The sequence below is a fragment of the Barbus barbus genome (assembly GCF_936440315.1).
Source record: "Barbus barbus genome assembly, chromosome: 26".
Classification (NCBI taxonomy): domain Eukaryota; kingdom Metazoa; phylum Chordata; class Actinopteri; order Cypriniformes; family Cyprinidae; genus Barbus; species Barbus barbus.
Window position 1 is genome coordinate 19260828 of NC_136754.1, and position 26191 is coordinate 19287018.

Consider the following 26191-nt stretch of genomic DNA (forward strand, 5'->3'; position numbering starts at 1 on the left):
AGCTAAGTAAGTGCAGCCAAAAACGCTTTCCTGGCATTCGGGTGGTCCGACATGGCCTCATATAAAGAAAGAAATGGACCACTTTCAAATATTTAGTCCTAAGTGTTGTAAATTCAAGTGATGGGCTTGACACAAAAATAAATATTTGTAGGGGTAAGCTAGAAGCACCTCTGTTTTTTTTCTTCCATAGGCATATGAAGTTTCCAGAATTATAATTGTGTTTGCTCATAATGAACTCAAGTCAGAGGCACAGGAACAAGTCAAGCACTGAACTGTGGTTACACAAACCATGCTCGGCTGGTATGATGTTCATTGCCACAGAGTTACTTAAGAGAGAATCTTCCCCACAAGATGGCACACAAGAGTGGAACATCTGACTGAAAGAAAAGCTTTTTTAAGAAAACCTATGGAAATTTACAATGGGAAATGATTATTCTTTTTATAGCTCATATAATATAAATACAGGCAAATAAACTTTTAAAGTAGCTTTTATGTTAAAACTGACAAAACCTTAAAATGCAAATAAATCTCCCATGTCAAAGTTTGGATGATTGATAGTGAAACACAACTAAATTGAAATAATGAATGTATAATCTTAATTCTCATGCACAGCACAGTCTAAAAGCAGCTAAAACAACATAAGAAATTACTAATTTAATGACAAAATAACACGATGACATTGCAAAATCCACAGGCAAGCGTCTTGTCGAATGTTTTAAAGTACGTGCTTGGATTTGTGTATTATCTGTATTAAACCGGTACCCGGATAACCATATATGGTCATAAGGTGCGCGCTGCGATGGATGCCCAGCCAGTGACAAAACCCCAAAGTTAAGAAAGGGGCGGAGCGCCATTCGTGACTCATGACTAGTCCACTCTGTGGCTGGCAGCGCGAGAGCTCTCCTCGCACACACACTATAAATACAGGCGGCTGCTGCAAGATTTAATTGATAAACGCTCCTCAGAGAGACACGTTGGATTAATTATTTTGCGCCTGATTTGGGTTGTTTGCGATCACAAACGATGGAAAGCAAGACTGTAATATTTTCGGCACTTTTTCTTATCTGGCTTGCGCTCGTAAACGGATCTCCAGGTAAGATTTTAGGGAAGCTTTTTTTGAAACAGTAAACTAACGTTAATCCAAGTATTAACCGTTTACTCATAGGCCCGGTTTCACAGACAGGGTTTAGCCTAAGACAGGTTTAGGCCATAGTTCAATTAGGACATTTAAGTAATTTTTATAAACAAGCCTTGGAAAAAAAAAACATTACTGGTGTGCATCTTGAGACAAAACAAAGGCACTGATATATTTTAAAATCAGTCGGTGCAAGTTTCTCTCAGTTGAAACAGCTCAGGTTTAGATTTTAAACTAGGACTAGGTTTAAGCCTTGTCTGTGAAACCACAGGACAGTGTTGTAGTAGACGTGTAGTATCCTATTGCACTGTACATTACATTATGGCATGCCACATTGTAGTACAAGTTAGCAATGTAAACTTTGGATGTAGCACTAGGCTAGTTTTGTTGTATCTCAAGATTGGTTCGTAATTGAAACCATGAAAGCTACATGATGCGTTTCATACTGTATTGGTTTGACTGATGTCCTCTGTCCTATTTAGCATCTTTGGAAGTGGGCAAGCTTACCAAAGCAACAAATGTCTCATGGACATCTTACAATTTCAAAACCATCCTAATATGGGGACCTAAACCTGTCAACTACACTTATACAGTTGAATTTTCAAGGCAAGTACACACATATGTAATTTAAACTGCATCGCAGTTAATCTTGCTTTGTTTTGTTCACGTTAACGTTATTTTATGATTTAAAATTCAACACAAAGTAAAGTAAATATGTATTGATTGGATTCTAACCAACATGAATTTTCTCTGCAGAGTTGGGAGGGACAAACAGAGAAACCCTCACTGCATCAGAAGCTCTGAGACCGAGTGTGACCTGACTAATGAACTAGAACTGAAGGGCGTTTATTCTGCTGATGTCCTCTCAGAGTCTCTGCAGGGGTCTTCTGATTATGTGGAGGCCCCATACACCAGATCAAAGAGGTTCTGTCCTTATAACGACAGTGAGTGTCCAACACTTCCTACTTCGAAATTCAACCAATTTTTGTTTAAAGCCGTTGCTTTAATAATTTTTTTTTTTCTTTTTCATGTAGCTATAATTGGAAGACCTGAGTTTTTTTTGAAGGTGAATGAGAACAAGAAGATTGTGCTGATCATACAAGACCCCATCACAGCTTTGCACAAAGATGGCAGATCTCTGAACATCCGTGACGTCTTTAAGAAAAACCTCAAATATAACATAGAATACAACAAGGCTGGAAGCACAGGAAAAGTGAGTATAAGCACATTTACAAGCTATAGATGCTATTGAAGATTGTGCCATGCGTTTCTTATTTAAATGCTCTCTGAATTGCAATCTGTACGTGTTGGCTGGTTCGTTTTCAGAAAATGCAAACTGTGGATGGGAGCAAAGCAGAGTTTAGTAGTCTAGATGAGGATCAGAGTTACTGCTTCAGCGTGGCGGCATACATCCCCTCTCGTAAAGGAGACAAGGGGGTCGGAGAGTGGAGCCTCCCAAAGTGCTCACCACAGGAGCACAAGAGCCTGATTGAGGGTAAGCTTATCTAATATTGACCGCTTTTGACATTTACTAGGATGTTACACACATTTTAGAGACAGAGGAAGGCAGCAAAGGAGTATTCAAGTATTCCAAATGATTCAACCTTTGCTCAAAGATTTAGCTGTCTAGAATTGCAGTGTTATGGAAAACAAGGTTGTTAAGCATGAAGAGGCCGGTTCAGTTGACTGAGTAGAGGAGGGAGGATGACACACACCGCCATTACCCACACTGACCAGGGCCGCTGAGCTGAAATGGCTCCATTCAGTTGTGTGTTTCTGCACCTGGAGTTTTTAAACTCTCAATATTTCAGCATCAATTTCCATTATATCATATTTTAACTTCAAAGTCATATTTTTTTTTTAACTATTTAAAGAGTCACATTGTTTAGTCAATAAATTGAAACTTTTGTTGAATGTTCTTTCAGGTTTTTACAAATAGATTCCAAACTATTTGATTAATCTATTAAAAATACATTACTTATAAATCAATGATTGAGATTTGTGAATATATTTAATAAATTATTTTTAATATTTAATAACTTTTTGAAGACATTTTGTAAGTTGAAACTTTTGTTAAATATTTTTTCTAGGTATTTTTTTTTTATTTCAGGGTCAGTGATGCTTGTTTTTATTGACTGATTTATTAAAGTATTAATTCATAATGAATGTATTTTTAATAATTTTACGAACTAATACATTATTTTTTTATTAAATTGAAAGTTGCTAAATTTGTATAAAAATTTGGCCAAATGTTTATGAACTTGGCACACTTTAAGCAAGATTATTATAATTTTTTTTTAATTTTTTTTTTTAATAAAAAAAAAAAAATCTTTAACGAACACTCTTATCATTGACCTTCCATACAAACTAGCAGAGAACTGTTTTTCGAGCTGGATTTGAGCAACAGCCGTGCAATAACTTAAATTCTGTGTCTTATGTGAATTTAAAATTGCCAAATCATTTTACATGGTGCATGTGCACTAATCTTCTATACGGGTTTATCAAATGCTGTTTTGACATCAACACAATATACCACCTAACTAAGCTTCCCACTTAACTAGAATGCATTAAAATGAATTATAGACGTTTGTAAAAACATGATCATTTAATATTTCTCTTTCTTTTCCATAGAGTATGGACTGGCTGTGATTGGAGGAGCAGCGCTCATTATACTGGCTTTTGTCATTGCTGTAATCGTTCTGATCGTGGTTTGCTGTAAACGAGCACGAAGACAAACATCGATGGCCAAGGAAACCATAGTATAGACTCTGGCATAAAGGAATACAACATTTCTGCTGTTTGAGCTCAGAACGGGATGGACAGCTGGACTGTAACCGTTTTTGTGCCGAGCGGAACCGGTGTGTGCGTAGCACACCTGCAGTACAGCACTGGACTGGTTTCTATGAAACGCTAACACTACATGATATGTTGTACATATCGGACCTTTGATTTTATTTTTTGTTATTAATCGGTTGAACTGTATTTGTTTATTAAATGGCATTATTTATTTTCTTCAGAAATACATGTGTATTAGCTTTGTGTATACAATATTATATCTAGCTGAAAAAGTATTTAATATTCATAAAATGTATTTTTTTTTTAAATGTCTGGGAACTTCACAAGATCGAAACAGCAAATAAATTATTATACTTATGACTTTTTTTTTTTTTTTTTTTTTTTAAAGAGGTACCTAAACTTAATTGACCTATGCTTTGTAATGACTTTTTAAAAGGACTTCCACAATCAAAAATGAGGAAGACTGTGCCCTTTTGAGGCAGCAATTCCTCTTTGTTTCCCATTTTTAAACCAAAAAACCCTAATGGCCCAGAAAGCATGTTCAGATTGCGCAACACAATGTGAATTAAAAGGAACAGGGAGACACTCACTGGTGAAGAATAAGTGTTGCATTCTGGTCTCAGTAACTCACTCTTGTGGTAAGCTTTGTTTTTTTTTTTTTTTCCTGTTCAAGACTTAAACTTTGACTTGAAACTAAAATGCAAAAATTGTGCATATATATATGCCTTCCAAAGCAGTAACCTATCCTAAAGGAAAAGAAAAAAGCCTAAAAAAATTTGAAAAACAAATTGACATCAATTTGAAAAAACAAGTTTCTTTCAAGATATTTCATTGTATGTTCTGTAATTCAGTAAAATGAATAAAACTGGTCTGTAAGGCACAATGTATCCAGTAGGTTCTCAAACATATTAGGGAAAATACATTTTCCATAAAATTCAAAAAAACAGCTCATTACACTTAAATACAGTTTCCATAGTATTATAATGATTGTGCCAGGAGCATGCAACAGTATGTTATTGACAACAACATATGCCAGTGACCTTTCCGGTTTCAAAACACAAATCAAGTATCACAACAAAAAACAATTTTTTTTTATATTACAAATGCTTGATTCTTAAAAGGGATAACAAACCCAATTGTATTCCTTACAAAAATCTTTTCAGATAATGCACAGTAACCTCTCCCTGAGAGATATTTATCCACAGTTACAATCCTTTCCCTCAGACGAGGAAAAGATGTTATATTTCAACATCTTATGAGTTATGAATTCAATACACAATGAGTACACCATATTGCTTCAGTTCCACATTTAGTACCAATAGGCCTCATTCATGAGTGTGAATTTCTGTGTAAAATCGTTTTTGCATAAATTTTCACACGCAACAATTTAAGAATAACATTTACGCAAAGATTGGCTCATGAATAAGGCCGAGTGTCATTATTATGATCCAAACTCCACCGTTTCCTTCGTGATGGGTTTAAACTCATAGTTTCCTCTTCCATCCATGTGCAAGTAATACTGCAGTATAGAGATAAAAAAAGAGTTTTAAAACTTCATAGCACATAACTTGAGGTTTTCTAATGAATTCTGCAAACTGTACGATGAAAGACAAGGGCTAAGTTGTACCTCATGGTGCTTCCATAGTGATTTCCTGTGGGAGACTGTGAACAGTGTGATGCCAACCTGAAAGGAGAAAACAGATGATTCCAGCTGAGCTCAGGGAGACAGATGTTTCTAAAGCAAACTCCCACAGGAGCAACAAATACATTCCGGACTTCTCACTTTTGACAGAAAACGAGAATGATGGGGTGAGCACCTATTGTAACTTCTCTAGCCGTATGTTATGAGCATTTGCCTCAAATTCTTCTTCTTTCACACTAACTCAAAGAAAAATAAAATCACATGCTTGAATGACTGGAGGCCCATTGCTCTGACACCCATCTTCAGCAAGTGCTTTGAGAAACTCATCAGAGACTACATCTGCTCTGTGCTGCCTGACTCACTGGATCCCCTACAATTTGCATATCGCAGAAACCGTTCCACAGACGATGCTATTGCCTTCACCCTGCACACTGCTCTCTCCCACCTGGAAAATAAGAACACCTATGTGAGAATGCTGTTTGTGGACTACAGCTCAGCATTCAATACCATAGTGCCTGCCACACTGGTTGAGAAGCTCCAGACTCTGGGACTAAACGGATCTCTGTGCAGCTGGATCCTGGACTTCCTGACAGGCAGATGTCAGGTGGTCAGAATGGGCAACAACACTTCATCCCCGCTGACCCTCAACACTGGTGCTCCTCAGGGCTGCGTCCTCAGCCCACTCCTGTACTCCCTGTACAGCAACACACAGCTCCAACGTCATCGTCAAATTTGCTGACGACACAACGGTGATAGGCCTGATCACTGACAACGATGAGACGGCCTACAGAGAGGAGGTGAGAACCCTGACTAAATGGTGTCAAGAGAACCACCTCTCACTCAACATCGACAAGACCAAGGAGCTGGTGGTGGATTTCAGGAGACAGAGCAGAGAACACACACCCATCACCATCGACATGACACCTGTGGAGCGAGTAAACAGCTTCAAATTCCTCGGTGTTCACATCACTGAGGATCTCACATGGTCCGCTCACACAGATGCAGTGCTGAAGAAGACACACCAACGCCTCTTCTTCCTGAGACGGCTGAGGAAGTTTGGAATGAGCCCCAGCATCCTCAGATCATTCTACACCTGCACTGTGGAGAGCATCCTGACCGGCTGCATCACCGCCTGGTTTGGAAACAGCACTGCTGGCAACCGCAAAGCTCTGCAAAGGGTCGTGCGAACTGCCCGTCACATTGTTGGAGGTGAGCTTCCCTCCCTCCAGGACATCTACACCAGGCGGTGTATAAAGAAAGCTCGGAGGATCATCAGTGACTCCAGCCACCCGTCCCACAGACTGCTCTCTCTGCTGCCCTCAGGAAGACGTCTCCGCAGCATCCGATCCCGCACTAGCCGACTGAGGAATAGCTTTTTTCCTCAGGCTATAAGGCTAATGAACAGTCAAAACTAATACACCCTACAGCACACTCCCACTTTACAATATACCACGCACTGCACTTTAATTCCACACAGTTCAAACTGGACTACCAGTACACTACTGCACAAATACAACAATCTTTTTGCCAGCACTGGATACCATCCAATGCACATCCATGACATTTGCACATCCGGTTTATATATAATCTGCTGCATCTTCGCATATTACTGTGTGTATATAACGTAGAATGTGTACTGCATACTGTGTATAATGTGTATCGGTAACTGTATGTCTGTCTAATAGTACACTGTGTGTACTGAGTATATGTATGTGTATATTACACATTGTCATCTGTATAAGTCTGTACGTATGTATGGTAATGTCTATATGTAAATTGTTTTTGCAGTGTCTGGAGCACGCTCTCAAGAATTTCACTCACGAAGGCACACGTGCTGTGGTGATGTGACAATAAAAGTGATTTGATTTGATTTGATTTAACATTTTTGCATTTATTGTGTATAAGACGACGACATCTAACTACCTTTCGACAGTGGCTGTAGATGAAGTCCTCCACATCCACGCTCACAGCACTGGTGCACTCGTCCAAAATAGCAAATTGGGGCTTGTGGTAAAACAGACGAGTCATCTGTGCAATTCAATAAAGAAAATGTGGACTTTCGGATATAATACAGGCCACATTAATATCTGTCTCACCCTAAAGAGAGAAGGATTAAAAAATGCAAAGATCAGAGCTTACAGCCATCCTCTGCTTCTCTCCCCCACTGAGGACATCCATCCAGTCCTGCACACTGTCCCAGCTGCCCTCTCTCTCCAGGATATGTCCCAGCTGGACATTGTCCAGATAGTCCTTCAGCACCTGACCGCAAGTACACAATATATTATAATAGTAATAATTTCTTAAAGGGACAGTTCACTCAAATATTTATTCATTTTTTGTATAATTCAAAAAAAAAATTATTCTGTGAAATACAAAAGATGCATTTAGCTTTGTTGTTCTTTTCCATACAAAGAAGGTAGACCATCAGGCTCCAAAACGGAAAAAAAGAACATCATGATTTTTGACTTACAGTTATACTTACAACTGAAGTTAAAAGTTTACATACACCTTGCAGAATCGGCAAAATGTTAATTATTTTACCAAAATAAGGGGATCATACAAAATGCATGTTATCGTTTATTTAGTACTGACCTGAATAAGATATTTCACATAAAAGATGTGTACATATAGTCCACAAGAGAAAATAATAGTTATAAAAATGACCCGTTCAAAAGTTTACATAAAATTTACCTGAAATGATCCACAACTGTGTTTTTTTGTTTAGCGATAGTTGTTCATGAGTCCCTTGTTTGTCCTGAACAGTTAAACTGCCTGCTGTTCTTCAGAAAAATCCCTCAGGTCCAACAAATTCTTTGGTTTTCCAGCATTTTACTCTTTCCAACAATGACTATGATTTTGAGATCCAACTTTTCACACTGAGGACAACTGAGGGACTCGTATGCAACTATTACAGAAGGTTCAAACGCTCACTGATGCTCCATAAGGAAAAGCCATGCATTAAGAGTCGGGGGGTGAAAACTTATTTTGCCTAAATATCGTACTTTTTAAATTTATTACTGCCCTTCAGAAGATACTTACATGTTTCCCAGAAGGCAAAATAAGTTAAATTTACCCTGATCTTCAAATTCAACAAGTTTTCACGGCATGGTTTATCCTTCTTCCTTTTTTCTACATGTATGTGGACTGTTGATCAATGTTTATAGGAGAATAAAAGCCTAAATTAAATCTGTTCACCAAATAAATCGATCAAGTCTCTTCAAAAGACTTGGATTAAACTGTTTGATTTATATTTATTTCTTTTGTAATCTCTTTATGAACTTTCTGAATCATTAAGTGAAGTTTTTGTGGAAGTGAAGGAACATAAATCCCTTCAGTTTTATAAAAGATAAATTTGTGTTTTGATGAGCAAAGTTCTTACAGTTAAAGAATAACAGAATTTTCATTTTTGAGTGACTATCCCTTTATAACATATTTTGATGCCCATTTCACTATGAAACTCACCCGATCAGATGTTCCTTTCTTCTTTTGGTCTTCATGTGTGTCAGGATAAATCACCTGATCTCTAAGAGAACCTAGTGTCATATAGGGCCTCTGAAGAAAATAAAAAACAAAATTAACCTTCAAAAGGGAAGAGAAAAGCAGAACATTTTCACATTTAACCAGCTGCCATGAAGACCTTAGAGTAAACAGGCCCACCTGAGGAACATAAAAGAGTTTCCCTCTCTCTGGTTTTGTGAGTTGTCCTCCACATAGAGGCCACAGCTGGGAAAGCAAAGAAACAATGTCAGCAAACAATAAAAAACAAAAAAACACTAAGGTTTCCATAACCACATATTTCTGCTGAAGAACAGCTCTAACCTCTCCCAGCACTCTGAAGAGTGAACTCTTTCCACAGCCGTTGGGCCCACAGACCAACACGTTTGTCCCAGAAGACACCTTTATGTAAGAAGGGAAGGTGGTAATTACCAAAACCAGATTACTAAACCCTAAACTAAACTAAAGCTGTGTCGAAACGCTTATGGGAACGCCTTCAGCGTGACCATGCTCTGAATATCATGTGCAATCAGTCCGAAGGAGGGCGAGGCGTCACGGGCGGGGTGATGTCACGACCAGGATAAAAGCACGTGCGGCGGAGCCGGCGTCAGCTTTTTGTCATTCAGCGAAGCGCTCTGTGTGTGTCAGTCCTATTTATTGTTGTCTGTCCGAAAAAGAATTCCTATGTCTAAATCTAAGGGGAAAAAAACTCGTGGGGCTCGCAGGCTGATCTGGCTGGCGAGAGTGAGACGGGCATATCCCTATCTCCTCCCGTATCCGCTAGATCTGGCGCCCCGTCTCTCGGTTTGGAAGCGGTCTCTTCCCCCCGAGACGAGGGCTCAACGCTTCGTCTCTCTTCCTCCGAGGAGGTTGATGTGACGAGCGTTCACGAGGTTTCGCCGCCTCTTTCGCCCCAGTATGAGGAGCTTTTAGAGGTGGTTACTCGGGCAGTGGCCAAGCTTGACATCAGCTGGCCCCCCGAGAGAGCATCTGAGCCGCAGACTAGCCGTCTGGATGAGCATTTTCTGCGCTCGCGGCCGCCACCTCTACACAGGAGCCTTCCGTTTTTCCCCGATCTCCACACCGAGGTGTCGAGATCGTGGGTGAAACCCTTTTCGTCCCGGCCATTCGTTCCCTCTGCTGATTACTATGGTAATGTTCGGGAACTGAATGAGCGCGGGCACGGGGCGAAGCCGCGGGTCGAGCAGACGCTTGCGAGCTATCTGTCTCCCTCTACGGCATCGTCTTTGAAGGCTCCTGCACTGCCCACTAAGCCTCTGCGTACAACATCTTCCTTAGTGGGCAGAGGGTATGCGGCAGCAGGTCAGGCTGGTGCGTGTCTGCACACCATGGCGGTGTTACAGGTGTACCAGGCTGAGCTGCTGAGAGAGTTAGATGAGAGCGGGGACATTAGAGCAGATGATATCGCCGAGCTCAGAAGAACCGCGGCGGTTCTTACCCCACCGCTCTCTAACTCAGGGGGCTGCTGGGCGGGCGCAGCAGAGAAGCCGAGATCAGCAGCACTCTGCGCCGGGGACTTCGCGGCCGAAGACAGATCTGAGGGCTGTCATTTCGGCCAAGAGGTCCTCGGCGAAAAGGTCCTGACGGGCGAGCCCCGGGACCGTGGAGGGCGACCCCTACTGGGGTGGAGCAGCTTACACCGCGGTACACAGTGACCGTCTCACCTCAGTGCCCTCCAGGGACTTGTCTGCTGACCCTGCCGCTGTTCCAGGGTGCAGCTGGTCCCAGCAAGTGTCTATCTCAGGTCTTTCCGCCCGTGAGCGCAGCGGAGCTGAGAAACTCGCCTCAGCAGCCAGGTCACGCGTCTCCTTCCGGTGCGCCGCATCGAGACAGCGGTCTGGCCGCCTCTATTACACCAGAGGTCAGTCTCGAGGGACTGATTCCCTTAGCGGATCATTTGGCAGCCTGGCAGCGACTGCCGAATGTGTCTCGTTGGGTCCTGCAAACCGTAGCGAATGGCTATCGCATTCAGTTCGGCGTGCCACCGCTGCCATTCAACGGGGTTGTTATGACTGCGGTCCGCCTCGAGCAGGCTCTGGTTCTGGAACAGGAAGTCGATACTTTGCTGAGGAAGGAAGCCATCGAGTTGGTTCCTCCTCACGAGACCCAGACCGGCTTCTACAGCCGATACTTCATTGTTCCAAAGAAGGATGGAGGGCTGAGGCCCATACTGGATTTGCGTTTATTGAACCGCTCAGTCAGAAAACTGAAGTCCAAGATGCTTACTGTCAAGCAGGTTGTGTCTCAAATCAGGTTCGGGGACTGGTTTGTCACGATAGATCTCAAAGACGCCTACTTCCATGTCTCCATCCTTCCTTCTCACAGGAAGTTCCTGAGGTTCGCTTTCGGGGGCAAAGCGTACCAGTATCGGGTTCTTCCCTTCGGCCTAGCACTCTCACCCCGCACTGCTTGGGCTTATGGCAGCTGCGTCCAACGTGATCCTGTTCGGCCTGCTGTACATGAGACCCCCGCAGTGGTGGCTCAAGACCAAGGGGTCTCCCTGAGGGGAAACCAGCTCCGCGCTGTCTTCCCTTCAAAGTGTCACGCCGCTGTGTTCGTGCCTTGGACATGTGGAGGGATCCTTGGTTCTTGTCTCAGGGCCCGGTGCTGGGAGCTCCTGGTCGCCACGTCTCGCTTGCCACAGACGCTTCCCTCACCGGTTGGGGTGCGGTCATGAGTGGCCACCCTGCCCGCGATCTGTGGAGTGGACGCCACCTGACGTGGCATATCAACTGGCTAGAGATCCTAGCTGTGTTCCGTGCACTCAAGCACTTCCTCCCAGACCTAAGAGATCACCACGTGCTGGTGCGCACCGACAGCACGGCAGTGGTCTCTTACATCAACCACCAAGGAGGTCTGCGGTCGCGCCCCTTGTACAAGCTGGCACACCAGATCCTTGTGTGGTCCCAGGGCAAGCTCCTATCTCTGAGAGCTGTGCATATCCCTGGGCATCTCAACATGGGAGCAGACATCCTGTCGAGGCAGGGGCCGAGGCCCGGGGAATGGATGCTTCACCCCGAGGTGGTGAAGCAGATTTGGGATATTTTCGGCCAGACTCAGGTGGACCTCTTTGCGACTTGAGAGTCGGCACAATGTCCCCTCTGGTTCTCTCTAGCCCCTCCAGCTCCTCTGGGACTGGACGCTATGGTACAGACGTGGCCGAGGCTTCGTCTGTACCCTTTTCCCCCGATTGCTCTGCTCCCGGGAGTTCTGGCGAGAGTGCGCCGGGACGAGGTCAGTCTACTGTTAGTAGCACCGTTCTGGCCGGGCCGAGTATGGTTCTCGGACTTGATTTCTCTCCTCGCCGGCACTCCGTGGGAAGTACCCGTCAGGAGGGATCTCCTCTCACAGGCCAGGGGCACCATTGTGCACCCTCGCCCTGAGTCATGGAAACTGTGGGTGTGGCCTCTGAGGGGGCACAGCTCATAGCTTCCGGTCTGTCAACCGAGGTTGTCGAGACCATCCTCCAATCCAGAGCTCCCTCCACGAGGAAACTGTACGCCTTGAAGTGGAGGCTCTTCACTTCTTGGTGCGGGGACCGCCAGCTCGACCCAGTCAACTGCCCAGTGGGTACAGTACTGGAGTTCCTGCAGGCCCGTTTCTCCGCAGGGTTAACCCACTCCACTATTAAGGTCTACGTGGCAGCTATTTCGTCATACCACGCCCCTATTAGTGGCCAGTCAGTGGGTAGACACCCCCTAGTTACACGTTTCTTCCGCGGTGTGCTGAGGATGAGGCCGCCTGTACGTTCACGTGTCCCCACGTGGGACCTGGCTGTGGTTCTGGAGGCTCTGTGCAAGGCACCTTTGAGCCTATTGAGGAGATAACTGATAGACTCCTCACCATTAAGAGCGCTTTCTTGCTGGCCATCACCTCTCTGAGGAGGGTGAGTGACCTTCAGGCCCTGTCAACGGCCCCTTCTTTTATTGACTTTGCGCCCGGCATGGCGAAAGTATTTCTTTACCCCCGTGTGGGGTATGTACCTAAAGTTCCGTCGGTCGTACCACAGCCAGTCGTACTCCAGGCCTTCTGTCCTCCTCCCTTCAGGGAGCCAGACCAGGAGAAGCACAATTGTATGTGTCCAGTGCGAGCACTGGGCACGTACATCCACAAGACATGCCTGTGGAGAAATTCGGACCAACTGCTTGTGTGCTATGGTCCCCCTAAGAGGGGTCTTCCTGCTACGAAGCCCACTCTTAGTAGGTGGATAGTGGATGCCATCAATCTGCATACGAGGCCTCTGAGCGTCCCCCGCCGCTGGGAGTCAGAGCGCACTCAACCCAAGGTGTGGCGGCCTCCAAGGCCCTCTGGGTAGGTGTCTCTATTCAGGACATCTGCAACGCTGCTGGGTGGTCCACGCCCCTGACTTTCGCCAGGTTCTATGACCTCGACATCCGAGCCACTCCAGGCTCCTCCGTCCTCTTGTTCTGACACCAGGCAGGGACTTGTCAGTCTGGCGGCGTTGGTATCTCGTTCTCATAAGCGTTTCGACGCAGCTCGAAGTTCATGGAAGGGAACGTCTCAGGTTACGTATGTAACCATGGTTCCCTGAAGGGAACGAGACGCTGCGTCTCGTAGCCACACTTCCGGCATCCCTGCCCGCGCTTGCTTCATGACCTGAAGCTGACGCCGGCTCTGCCGCACGTGCTTTTATACTTCCTGGTCGTGACGTCACCCCGCCCGTGACGCCTCGCCCTCCTTCGGACTGATTGCACATGATATTCAGAGCATGGTCACGCTGAAGGCGTTCCCATAAGCGTTTCGACGCAGCGTCTCGTTCCCTTCAGGGAACCATGGTTACATACGTAACCTGAGACGTTTTACAAGTTTAGACTAGGAAAAGTTTATTTATGGAGCACTAACCTCAAAAGACAAGTCACGAATAAGAATGTCTCCATTGGGCGTCGCTAAAGGTATATGTTCAAACCTGTGGATGAAAGGATACAGCTCAATTTGAAACATTGATGATACACTGGGTTAGACACGGTGTCTAAATTTAGAAAAATAAAAAACAGGCCTTTGGAATTGAGGATTACATGAATGCATAAATGTTAAGAAGCTAACTATGATGGCTTGGTTGATGTTTATTTAGTGTGTAGTACATAGCTTACTTGATAATGTTGTCTACGATGATGATTTTACCTCTACCAGGGGTAAGAGGGATTTTCTCTACTGAATCATCTGTGAAAAAGACAGAAAGAATAAATATAGATAGATAGATAGATAGATAGATAGATAGATAGATAGATAGATAGATAGATAGATAGATACAGCGTCTTAGAATTATTTCTGAAAGATCATGTGAATTCTGCTTTGCAATCACAGGAATAAATGACACATTTCAATAGTCCAGACCTTTGAGTCTCTGTGTTACCATGGACCGTTCATATCTGCCTGAATTCAGCTCCTTAAGGACTTCCTGAATTTCTGTGATACGTGCAGTGAACCTAATAAATGGATTCAGACTCCAGATAAACACACATATACTCAAGCAGATGAAAGACAGAGAGCACTGATAAGGGTAGAGAAAATGAATGGCAAGAGAAACAAGCTTAGAATGAACGTAGCACTGACCCGGACAGTCTGGTCATCTCTCTGCCTGCCAGGATGATCCTTCCCAGGGCCTGCGCCAAACTCATCAACATCCGCCCACTCTGGTAGTAGTCCTGTAGTAGTAGCGTAAAACAAACACAGAAGAACTTCTATCTTCTATGCAAACATTTATCAAAGGAAATCATTATTGACTCAATAAAGCAATTTTACAAAGCCAGTGATGACAATTAAATCTGAAGAGATCAAAGGTCAGTGACATATTATCTGGATTTGCAAACAGTAGCATATTGTCAGCGTGAAAGTGATTTACACAATTTAAACTGCTATCATAAAAAAATATCAGGTACTGCTTTCTGAAAATAAAATAAAACTAAATAAATCAGCTTTATTAAATAGAATTTCTGAACGTGTTCATGCATACTCACTTCCAGTCGTTCAGAGTATGTGCTGTTCACATGTCGCTGGTTTGTGAGGTCCAGGAACGGCCGGCTAATAACCAGGTAGCCCACCACCATGGCCATGTCTGGAGAATCAGAAAATTTTTTTTTCCAGAAAAAGAGCCTTTATATTTATCTTAACAATAAGCCTTTCATTCTAGGTCAATATATAAGCCTATATCACATCGTCCTTATAACATAAACAGCAAAATACATTACATTTTGACTGAAGATTATGAAGACAAAACAATTATTTGTGGTAATATATACAAATAAATCTTTCACAGCAAGAACAGAGACATGCATTAAAGGGGTGGTTGATTGTGATTTCACTTTTTAAATTTTATTTAGTGTGTAATGTTGCTGTTTGAGCATAAACAATATCTGTAAAGTTACGGCACTGAAAGTTCAATGGAAATGGAGATATTGTCTTTTAAAGAAAAGTCTGTTTAATGCCTACAATTACGACTGGTAGTGACTACAATGAGCTACTTACCGGGTTGGTGATATCACAAACCCTGCAATTAACATAAACCCTGCCCCCGGAAACAGGCTATGTTGCATGACTTTTCCACCGGAGCACATGCAACTATTGCCCGTAATGGTAAGAGACATGACATTTCCAGACAACGTGCAATATGCGGTTAACGCATCACAATACACTGAGTCAGCTAACCAATCTGAGCCCATTATGTATTAAGGAGGGAGTGGTGTCATAGAAACAGGAAGTCAACCGTTAAAATGACAATGGAGACAGCGGCGTAGAAATAAAGGAAAAATATATGAAAAATAAGACGGTTTTTCAAAAACGAAGCATGAAGACATGATACACTGCACCTCAAAACATAATCAAGTCTAGAAAAAATGCAGTCAACCACCCCTTTAAAACAGTTAAAGGGATAGTTCACCCAAAAATGAAAATTCTGTCAGTAATTACTCACCCTCATGTCGTTCCAAACCCGTAAGACTATCGTTCATCTTCGCAACACAAATTAAGATAGTTTTGATGAAATTCGAGAGATCTCTGACGCTCCATAGACAGCAAGGGTACTACCACGGTCAAAGTACAGAAACATAGTAAGGATATTGATAAAATGGTCCATGTGACATCAGTGGCTCAACCGTAAATTTATGGTGTTCTACGTCAGCAGCACCACACGCATGCATCGCGATACTCTCCATAATGGCGCCAGAGTGACATGGATGAGAAGAATTGTTGAATAAAGTCGTTATTTTTGTTTTCTTTGTGGACAAAAATATTCTCGTAGCTTCGTATGTTTCTGTGCCTTGACCATGGTAGTACCCTTGCTGTCTATGGAGGGTCAGAAAGCTCTCGTATTTCATCAAAAAAAATCTTAATTTGTGTTTCAAAGATTAACAAAGGTCTTACGGGCTTGGAACGACATGAAGGTGAGTAATTAATGACAGAATTTAAATTTTGGGTGAACTCTCCATTTAAGGTTAAATCTGATCCATGTGGATTCTGCTGCCATCTACAGTAGTTGTCCATATCTGCTTACATTTGGCTATGATGCTGTCCATGACACCCACTGAGAAACGAAAGTGTATTAAGCGACTCAAGTGGTCCACCTAAAAAACAAGCAGTCTGATTGAAAGCTTCACCAACATTGTGTTTGAATTAGTTAAAGGAAATCAAAACTATTTTTATTTTCCTCACCAGTTTCTGGAATGTTCCATTAATAGTTTGCTTTTCTCTCATGTTTCCATTGTAAAATGCAATCTCCTCACTGAAACAACATACAGAAATCACGCATTCTTCATAAAATACATCAGGAGACAAACAGCCAGGCAAAGAGATGGAGTCCCATACACACCTGTTAGTGATGAGGCGTGAGTTGACGTATCTGTACTCCCCCTCATACCTCTGCTCTGTTACAGTCATCTTACCAATCGGCCTACGTAGCCTTGTAAGGAGCAAACCGGAGAACACCAGATAGCTCAGCAAACTAGCTGGACCCTACAAAACAGCAGGCAGAGGATTCAAACTTAACACTACAGAGACTGAGGTGCTGAATTAGCTGGCGATTTATATTAAACAGATGCTTACAAGAGATCCAATGGCTGTGTTCAGTTTGCAGATGTAGATCAATATGTCTAGTAGAGGCTGCAGGAAAAGGGAAAGAGACATCCTAACATATTGTTCAGAATGACAGGAAATTCTTTGCTTTTTCCTCATTACCTTGCTGATGTTGGAATAGAGATCAACCACACTATTACAGAATTTCTCCACATCTTGAGTTATTAGCTGGTCTGGGTTGGCAATACGGTTGTCCAGGTTGCCAATTCGATAGTATGTGAAACCCCTATTGGAAGAGATGGTATTGTAAAACAGCAGCGCAGTAGATATGATTAAATTAGTAAAGATCAAATCTTCAACCATAATTTAAGAATTGACTTTGCCTGTTATTTCAGTGTGAATTTGAAATGGATTGGCCACAACTTACTAACTAAATAAACAGATAAATTAACAGGTAATAACTGCATTCTAGGAAATGTATAATGTAATGATAGTCCACTATAGACTTTAGGCACTTAAACTGACAATGAAAAATACTTCTAAAGCATTTATTAATCTTAGTGTTAATTTCTTAGTTAATGTATAATAACACATTTTTTAAATCAACAGTTGTAAGTCGTTAGCATATTTATTGGACCTGAGCTAACAACTATCAAAGTTCAGTTGTATTTTTTAACTAACTTTAACATAACTTAAATAAACAATGTAAAATAAATGTAGCTATTTCTCAATGTTAATGTTAGTTAATGCCTTACTAATGAGACCTTATTGTAAAGTGTTACCTATTGTTCTTTATAATTCTTTCACATATTAATCTATTCGAAACATGTGTTTACTTAGAATATTTCAATAAAATAAAGCAATACACAAAAATGTAGGGTTCTATTATTATACCTGTTATACCATTTTTAGTATAACACTTTGCAACTTATTTCAATATCGTGATAATACCGTCATATTGTGAGCTTCATCAATCATGAAAATTTGATATCATCATGTGCCTATGCTCAAAGGCTTATGGTGTCATTCGTTTCCAGTTATTTTAGCTGCAAAACAACAGTATGTTATGCTCATTTATGTTGCAAAATGGTATAGTTTCATATTAACTGAATTTCTTATTGTAATCATAAACACACTGGATTACAGCATAAATCGTTTACCATATATTGCACTGTTATTCTTATAGCTATTAACTTACAGCAGCTAATAAATTGAATAAATGAAAAAAGTTAATTAAGAAAATAGCTAACATCCGCTAGAAACATGAGTCACTGGATTCAATTTAAGCATCATTGGGTTGATGAATATAACTTACGTCAAGTAGTCATTGTAAAGGTGATTGGTCAGTCTCACTCTGAAACACAGCTTCAGTTTGTTGAGTCCCAGCTTTAACAAGTTATTCACTAGAGATATCTGATGTGTCACATAAAACACAAAACAAATAGGCTTTTAAATAAATCTGTGTGAAAATAAATTTATATGAAATGTGCAAAGTTAAAGATGTTACATTCCTACAGCTGCAGAAAAACAATGGTTACTAAAATATGTCCATACATTAATAACCTTTCAATAATGCATAATTATTGTTTATGGTATACTAACTTATGTAGGTAACTGTGGTTCTACGACTTAGTGGAGGACCGCCAGAGCAGTATCCTAAGGTACCTAGTGGAATCTTTCTCTGGTGCTCGTTTCTTTGCCGTGTATAAATATCAAAGTCATCACCCCTGTGACCATGACGCTCAAGCGGACAGCCTATAAAGGAACATAATTACGTCATGCACGTTCTCTGGCCATTCTCGTCTACCCGAGTGACCAGAAGTCTGAATCCTTTGTAAGCATCACAGAACACACTGGAGGCATTGCAGCCACATTAAGCCTGTCAAATCTGGCAAAAGTAGATGGTGTATTCCATGTTGCTGTATCACAGATGTCAGATAGCTGCACACCACGTAGAGCTGTCTAGGAGGTGGCAACTGCATGCACCGAATGGCATTTCACAGAGTCTGGAACTTCATGACCTGCATTAGAATAAGCATGCACGATTACCTCGGTCACCCAGTGAGATAGTCTATCCTTAGACACAGCTGTACCCTTTCAGCGCTCACCATAACACACAAACAACTGATCAGTGGCCCTCCAGGCTGCAGTCACTTCCACATACTGCTGAAGAGCCCTGAATGGACACAGGACTGATCTGTGGTCGTCTAGCAGATATAATTATTGGCTTGTTCACATATTCTGGTAACAATACCTTTGGAAGGAATAGGAATGCTGGGATTGGCCACAGCGTAACCTGTTTACATTCAGGTCCCCATCGCAAACACTGTGGGCTGACTGACAGTGCATGCAACTCACTAACAGTACTGCAGTAGCTATGACCAACAAAAAAGCTGACTTGAGGGAAAGCCACTTAATAGCTGCATTCGTTAACGGCTCAAATGGTGCGTAGGAGAGGCTACTCAAAACCAAATTCAGATCCCATTGTGGAACCATTACTTTGAGACTGGGTCACAGTCGGCTAACACCTTTAATAAATGTTTTAATTAAATTATGCATACCTATGGACATACCTTCTACCGGTCCTCTGTATGCAGACAATGCTGCCACATACACTTTAATTGTGGAGCAAGACAAACCATTCTCTAAGAGGCTCTGCAGAAAATCCAAGAGGTTACTTAAAGTGCAATCCTGAGGGACAATTTCCTTTTTTTCTCACCACTGAGAAAAAGCTCTCCATTTGTCTGCATACGCACGACGTGTAGAAGGTGCCCGTGCATTCAGTAGTGTGTGCTCGACTCCTTGTGAGCATTCCAATATGACTGGGTTGCCCCTAGGGGCCTCACCCATAACTTCAGGGTGTGGGGCCTTTGATGCCACAACATCCCGTTTGCCTGAGATAACAAATCTGGTCTTATTGGCAGGGGGCATGGTTTGCCCCTCAGTAGATGCAGCAGCAGGTGGAACCATGGTCTGTTCGGCCAGAATGGGGCTACTACCAGAATGGGTTGCACCGTCTCTTGGATCTGTCGCAACATCATCCATAATAATGGTAGGGGTGGAAACTCATACAAGCAGAATCTTGGCCAGCTGTGTGCCAATGCATCCTGGCCCAGAGCCTCTGGCTCGTCCTTGTCTGAAAACCACACCGGACAGCGAGTTGTCTGCTTTTCCGCAAATAAGTCCACCTCTGCCCTGCCATAGTTATCCCAAATTTACTGAATCACTTCCTTATGAATCTGCCAGTTTCAGGGTGTGGGAATGGCCCGAGACAGAGAGTATGCTATTTGATTGTAAAGAGCTGGAAGATACATGGCTCTCAGAGAGAGGAGATGGACATACACCCATTTCCAAAGCCTTTGTGCCAATTTTAACAGGCTCCGAGATCTTGTCCCCCCTTGGTGGCTGATGTTAAACACCACAGTGATACTGTCTGTTCTTATTAGGACATGTTTGTCCTTTAACTGCTGTTGAAAATGTTGCAGCGCTAGCCATACTGCCTTCATCTCGAGAATGTTGATGTGCTGTAGTGTGCTGTGCCACATACCCCTCACTTTCTGGTGTCTCCACACAGCTTCCCAGCCTTGTAGAGATGCATCGGTTGTTACAACTTCTCTCCTTACAGGAAGGACTCCCAAGGGAACACCCCTGAGAAGATGATCTTTGCGGGACCAGTGTTTCAGAGTGTGAACACATGCTAGAGTCACTGTTACCAAAACATGTTTTTGGGTCATGGCTGATAGGCATTGTGAATTCAGCCAGCATTGAAAAGGTCTGAGTTGCAACATCCCCAGATGCACCACTGGTGTTGCTGCCACCAACATTCCACCTAGATGGAGAAAATCTGCATATGGTAGGCACCTGCCTATTTGAAATTTTTCAACTGTCTTTGCAATTGCCTGAGATTCCTGCCTTCTGTCAAAGTGGCTTGCATGGTGAGTCGAGCCTCATGCCAATGAACTGAACTGTCTGAGCAGACCTAGTGCCTCTATGTGCAGTATCAATGACCTTGTCTGCTCTTGCACTTGGTGTTGAGACTGGCCGCACAGTAGCCAATCGTCGAGGTAAGGAAGAATACGCATGCCATGGCGCTGTAAGGGTTCTAGTGCAACTCGCACACATTTGGTAAAAGTTCTGGGTGCCAGGGCTAACCTGAAAGGAAGAACTCTGAATTGGTATGTCACTCCATTGACATGAAAATTAAGGAACCTCCTGTGATGTGCCGCAATTGAAATGTGGTAATAGGCATCCCTTAGGTCTATCGTAACGAACCAATCGTTTCTGTTCACTGCATGTATAACATCTGCTATTCGTAGCATGTGAAAAGGTAGACGCTTTAGAAAGACATTGAGGTCCCTTAAGTCTAGAATAGGTCGGATTCCCCCATCCTTTTTTGGAATTAGGAAGTACCTGGAGAAAACGCTGTTTAACTGGTCTGGGCCATGTACCACTTCTATGGCCTGTTTTTGTAGTAATGACTCTATTTCTGCTGCCAATGTGATCAGATGCTTTGGATTCCGTATCAATGTAGGGCGAACCCTGGTATATGTCGGTCTAATACTTCTTGAGTCTGTGCACCAAATACCTGTCCCAGAGCTAGGGGAAGCTGGCGCAAAATGTTCTTACCAGATTCCGGCAACCGCACGCAGCGCCTCATCAGCCTGCACAGCAAGTGACTCCACTACAGTTTCTACTGGTGGCATTGAATCCAAGCCAACTGACCCTGCATCTGCCATAGTAGATAGCATACGAGTTACCTTGTCAGGCCGCATGGTCAATGCACTCTTGAAACCAAATGATAATTCTTTAATGAAGTCACCACATTGTGGGACAACTAACTGATTAGCCTGACCAGAAGCACGGCAAAACAGGTTAGGAGACTGATTAGTTGCACTAGGCGGGGCATCAAGGTTGAGTTTTGCTAAAGCTACCTTTAATTTACCATGCAAAGAATTTGCTACTGATACTGGTTCACCGTCATGACCTGAACTCAGTTCACTGTCTGAACGCACTGATACTGGTCTTACAACTGTCTCTGTCATGACAGGATGTTCATCAAAAAAGGAGTCAGATGCTGACACTGAGACCACATCAAAATCTCTCTCCCTACAGGGATCGACTGTATTAGATTCTGCTAAATGTTGCTCCTCATTATTCTTTTTCATAGAAGCCAAGAGTGCTTGAATCTGGCCCATACCTTTAGTCAGCTGATCCACCCTGCGCTCCAAGGCAGAGGAGGTTTTCACCTTTTTTTTCTTAGGAGGTGGAACAACCGCCTCTGCTGCTCTCTTAATGCCGCGTTCTGAAGAGGTGTGTCTATGGGGAGCAATGAATAATCTGATTGAGCATTCCAACGTACAAGGCGGCTTTCAAGTATTGCTAATGGCAAAAAACTACAGCTAGGACAAGGATCTGAAAGGGCCTGTTTAATGTGCTCATGTCCCAAACAAGATATACAACGATCATGACCATCCTCTAATTCCATAGGTGAATCACACAGCATGCAGCTCGCCACTGCACAAGAAACGAAGGAAAATAATAATGATTTCAACTCTGCACGCTAGAGCAGCCTGAACAACTTAATCAGTACCGTATCTCTCGAACCAAATTTACTGAATGACCAGCCGCGCCAACGCGGCTTGTCAACGTTTCTAATAATAACTGAAATATAAACAAAGATTGCTCAATTAAGGATATACGCAGCACTTAACACCACTTACCTTCCAGTCGTTTAACAGTATATCGTGAAGCACGAAAAACGAAGCGCTCGCCAATGACCGTACAAAGTTATTTACAAACCAAGCTCCCTCTTTACCGCAAGCATTTTTTTCCCCGCAAAACGAGAATAGGAAAGAGAACGTGCATGATGTAATAACGTGCCTTTATAGGCTGTCCGCTTGAGCGTCACCAGAGAAAGACTCCACTAGGTAACTTAGGATACTGCTCTGGCGGTCCGGAACGAATGGAAGTAGAACTACATTTTAGAACATATGATCCCTAACAGATCTGTTATGATCCCTTTATTAATATTATGAGATGATATGATTCCTTTTTTATTTAATACTTGAGAATTAAACATTATATTATCAAATTAAATATATGCATAATGCCTTGTCAACCGACTTGTAAAAAGTGTAGAGCACTTACAAAAGGCATGACTGTGATAAAGTTGACCAAGTATCTTTTGAAAGCAGTTGTCGAACGTCCAATAATTGCACTGCAAACCACACACACACACATATCGAAGAACAGTCATTTTGTGCTTGTAGTCTACACGGAGTACAAGAAAAACAGGACAGACAGCATTTAAGTGATCTGGCATGTTCTGCTGGCAACGACACCCAGAAGAAATCATACTACTGAGAAATGCACTCCACTACATATTACGGAAATCTATATCTATATCCTGGTAACTACATACACATTCATAATCATGATTGAAGATCAGATCAGATGCATATGATGTACTTGCATATAAAATCATCCCCAAATATCAAGGAGTGATCTGAGAAATATGCACAGCACAAGAGACTGTACTCTTACAGCACGTGGTAAATCTGATCAATGATCTGACATCTTGAATACCTTTCAATCATGGTCCCATTATGTATAATCCAGACGTCACAATAGGTTCTGGCCATGAGAATTACAGCGATCAGAAGCAAATATCCTGACTGGGGAGAGGAAAACAACCAAAAATGTAGCTGTTTATTTAAATTCTGTCACAAAATAGTTTGGATTTGTCCTAGATCAAGTAGCCAGCGGAATTAAATGACAGTAAATATACAGAAATTGAAACATACACTGACCTCTTTGCAAAAAGTCTGTGGCAAAAGGATTTTGATGATATGACAAATGCGCCTGAAGAACACCTTGTCCAGCGCAGCCTTGTCAGTTTTTCTATCCTTCTGAAAATGTGAATATATACATATGTATATGAAGAGTTCAGATGCAAAAGTCTGAAATTTTCTTCTAAAATTAGCATTTTTTTATCATGCCCCTATATTTATGTTCAGTTATTGTGTAAAATCACGGCATCTGAACTCTTCACATTATATATGTTTATAAATCTATGATCTGTCTATCTATCTATCCATCTATATATCTATATATATATATATATATATATATATATATATATATATATATATATAAATAAATAAATTCCTACTTAGATTTAGACAAATGAATATACTTACATCATTGTCCAACAGTGGCTTTGATGCCCCTTTCTCTCTAGAAATGAACACATGGGTAAGGCGCAAGAAAACGACAACCTTTGAAATCAATGACATTGAGTTTCTATGTAACTCGTTTCCAGAAGCACGTTAACGTCTGAATAAATAAATTGTCAATGATATTTCAATGTCGAAGAGGTTATATAGTGCACCGGGTAAAGAAATGGCTACAGGCATAAGAAGCAATGATCTTACCCATTGGTTTCCGAAGACAGTCTCTGTTTTAATACGTACACGGCGAACAGCAAAGCACCTGCGATGGAGGAATTGCCGGCTGTCAGATACTTACTAACAGCCGCCATGTTCAATATGAAACCAGTCAGGAAGCGACGGCGGGCAGCGAAGGACCCACGCGGTGGATTTCCTCCTGTTTCTTCAAAGCACGACTGTTAACGGAGAGTTTCTCTAGGTCTACACATGCCTAAGCTCATACGAGCACATAAACACACCTCAGAAATATCACACACAAGGATGTAAACACACGGGTAATGACACTTTCAGCCACGAGGTGTCGGCAGAGTCTCGTCTTTCTTCAAAGGCGAGATCAACATTGATACGTGCTGCTTTTGTTTTAGAAATGGTTTTATTTTGTTGTGATAAACGTGGATTAGAGTTGTGATTAATAATTAATAATTAATTCCCCCATATTTTCTAGTCATAACGGGATCCGCCTCTCTGTGCCAATGTCTCTCGTTTATTAAATTATATTGAGAGTACTATATACATTTCTTTTTATTAGAAAGTCCAAAATTTGATATAAAAATACGTGGAGTATCAGTGTTTTTCTTATTATTAAGTTTTTTTTTTCGTTTTACTTTTTTTTCTTTTTACTGCCTGTATTTGGTCATTTGTATGTGTGTGTGTAGATATAGAATATAAAATAATTACACTGTTTAAAAAAAATATCTATCTATCTATCTATCTATCTATCTATCTATCTATCTATCTATCTATCTATCTATCTATCTATCTATCTATCTATCTATCTATCTATCTATCTATCTATCTATATAGCTATCTATCTATAGCCTACTTATTAACGTATGTATTTTTATCGTTAATATAGTATATAATAATAATTATATAATAATAATAATTAGTAATAATATTTTTTTTAATATTAGCCTTGCTGACATATCGCTCTATGTGATCAACATCTCAATGTTATCTCTAAACGAAATAAAGCACCATTATTACTGTACATTTCTTCAGTCTCAGAGCAGCACATGTAATTTTGACGAGGAAAACAAGCGGCGTGTTCTGCCGCACTCCACCAGCCAATCGGAAGTTTGCTTTGAGGTCACGTGTTTAAGTTTTGAGTCAGTCAGTCCCTCAGTAAGTTTTCTCTCATCAGTTGTGATGTGAAGAGCGTCCAATCTGCGAGCGTCTCTTTTGAGCTTGTTTTATGGATTTATAAAGGATTCAACTAAATCATTCTGCAGTATGATGCTCTTCATTAACTATTCATGTAAGTACCACTCGTTTGAGACGCTCTAAACACAGCAAATAATTGTTAAAGGTTTGTATGTGTGAAGGGGTTAGCTAGCAGCGCTAAAGTGTAAAGCAGCTATGAAGTGGAGAACAGTTACAGTATTGAGAGGTGTTAGTTATTAAACTCGCTTTGTCACAACATGTGCTCCTTAACAGTCAAAAAATATACTCTTAATCAAAATACAGGATTTTAATAATACATAAGTGTGTTTTAATGCTTATTTTATGCTCTGTTAAGGAGCCAAGCTTGTCAAACCAAATCTGTACGTTTAATTTTGACGTAAATCTATTATTGGCCTTATTCAACCTCGTGTCCGTGTTTTTCCTGTCCGCTTCCTCACATAG

At 41.8% G+C, this 26191-nt stretch overlaps 3 protein-coding genes across 3 annotated transcripts in view; 2 read left to right on the plus strand and 1 right to left on the minus strand.

The window, feature by feature from the left end:
* The first annotated feature begins 884 nt into the window (after positions 1 to 884).
* LOC306845575 (tissue factor-like) lies at positions 885 to 4810 on the plus strand. Its single transcript, XM_079378448.1, has 6 exons — positions 885 to 1093; positions 1618 to 1741; positions 1892 to 2079; positions 2170 to 2348; positions 2462 to 2630; positions 3767 to 4810. The coding sequence occupies exons 1-6, from the start codon at positions 1024 to 1026 to the stop codon at positions 3898 to 3900; spliced, it is 864 nt and encodes a 287-aa protein (XP_079234574.1). The 5' UTR covers positions 885 to 1023; the 3' UTR covers positions 3901 to 4810.
* LOC306845573 (ATP-binding cassette sub-family D member 3-like) lies at positions 4751 to 24895 on the minus strand. Its single transcript, XM_079378446.1, has 23 exons — positions 24551 to 24895; positions 24317 to 24353; positions 23927 to 24025; positions 23703 to 23791; positions 23265 to 23334; positions 18433 to 18530; positions 17280 to 17403; positions 17148 to 17204; positions 16915 to 17057; positions 16758 to 16827; positions 16600 to 16669; positions 15068 to 15165; positions 14664 to 14755; positions 14445 to 14536; positions 14201 to 14270; positions 13953 to 14016; positions 9393 to 9470; positions 9231 to 9296; positions 9036 to 9125; positions 7713 to 7832; positions 7497 to 7601; positions 5559 to 5615; positions 4751 to 5450 (listed from the first exon to the last, which is right to left on the minus strand). Exons 1-23 carry the CDS (start codon positions 24655 to 24657, stop codon positions 5373 to 5375), a joined length of 1974 nt encoding a protein of 657 aa, XP_079234572.1. The 5' UTR covers positions 24658 to 24895; the 3' UTR covers positions 4751 to 5372.
* Positions 24896 to 25651: 756 nt separating this feature from the next.
* LOC306846363 (rho GTPase-activating protein 29) overlaps positions 25652 to 26191 on the plus strand; it is a 37775-nt gene continuing 37235 nt past the window's right edge. Inside the window, exon 1 of the mRNA XM_079379686.1 lies at positions 25652 to 25823. The gene's annotated coding sequence lies outside the window, so the exon portion shown is untranslated. The remainder of the gene's footprint in view (positions 25824 to 26191) is intronic.

Bases quoted from the DNA above. Each gene is read 5' to 3' on its own strand.
- LOC306845575 (XM_079378448.1), top strand. From the start codon at position 1,024: ATGGAAAGCAAGACTGTAATATTTTCGGCACTTTTTCTTATCTGGCTT. The intron at 2,080-2,169 runs GTGAGTGTCCAA...TTTTTCATGTAG, and splicing joins GTTCTGTCCTTATAACGACA to CTATAATTGGAAGACCTGAG. The intron at 2,631-3,766 runs GTAAGCTTATCT...TCTTTTCCATAG, and splicing joins GCACAAGAGCCTGATTGAGG to AGTATGGACTGGCTGTGATT.
- LOC306845573 (XM_079378446.1), bottom strand. From the start codon at position 24,657: ATGGCGGCTGTTAGTAAGTATCTGACAGCCGGCAATTCCTCCATCGCA. The intron at 14,537-14,663 runs GTCAGTGCTACG...TCCATTTATTAG, and splicing joins GAGATGACCAGACTGTCCGG to GTTCACTGCACGTATCACAG. The intron at 14,017-14,200 runs GTAAGCTATGTA...TTTCATCCACAG, and splicing joins ATCGTAGACAACATTATCAA to GTTTGAACATATACCTTTAG.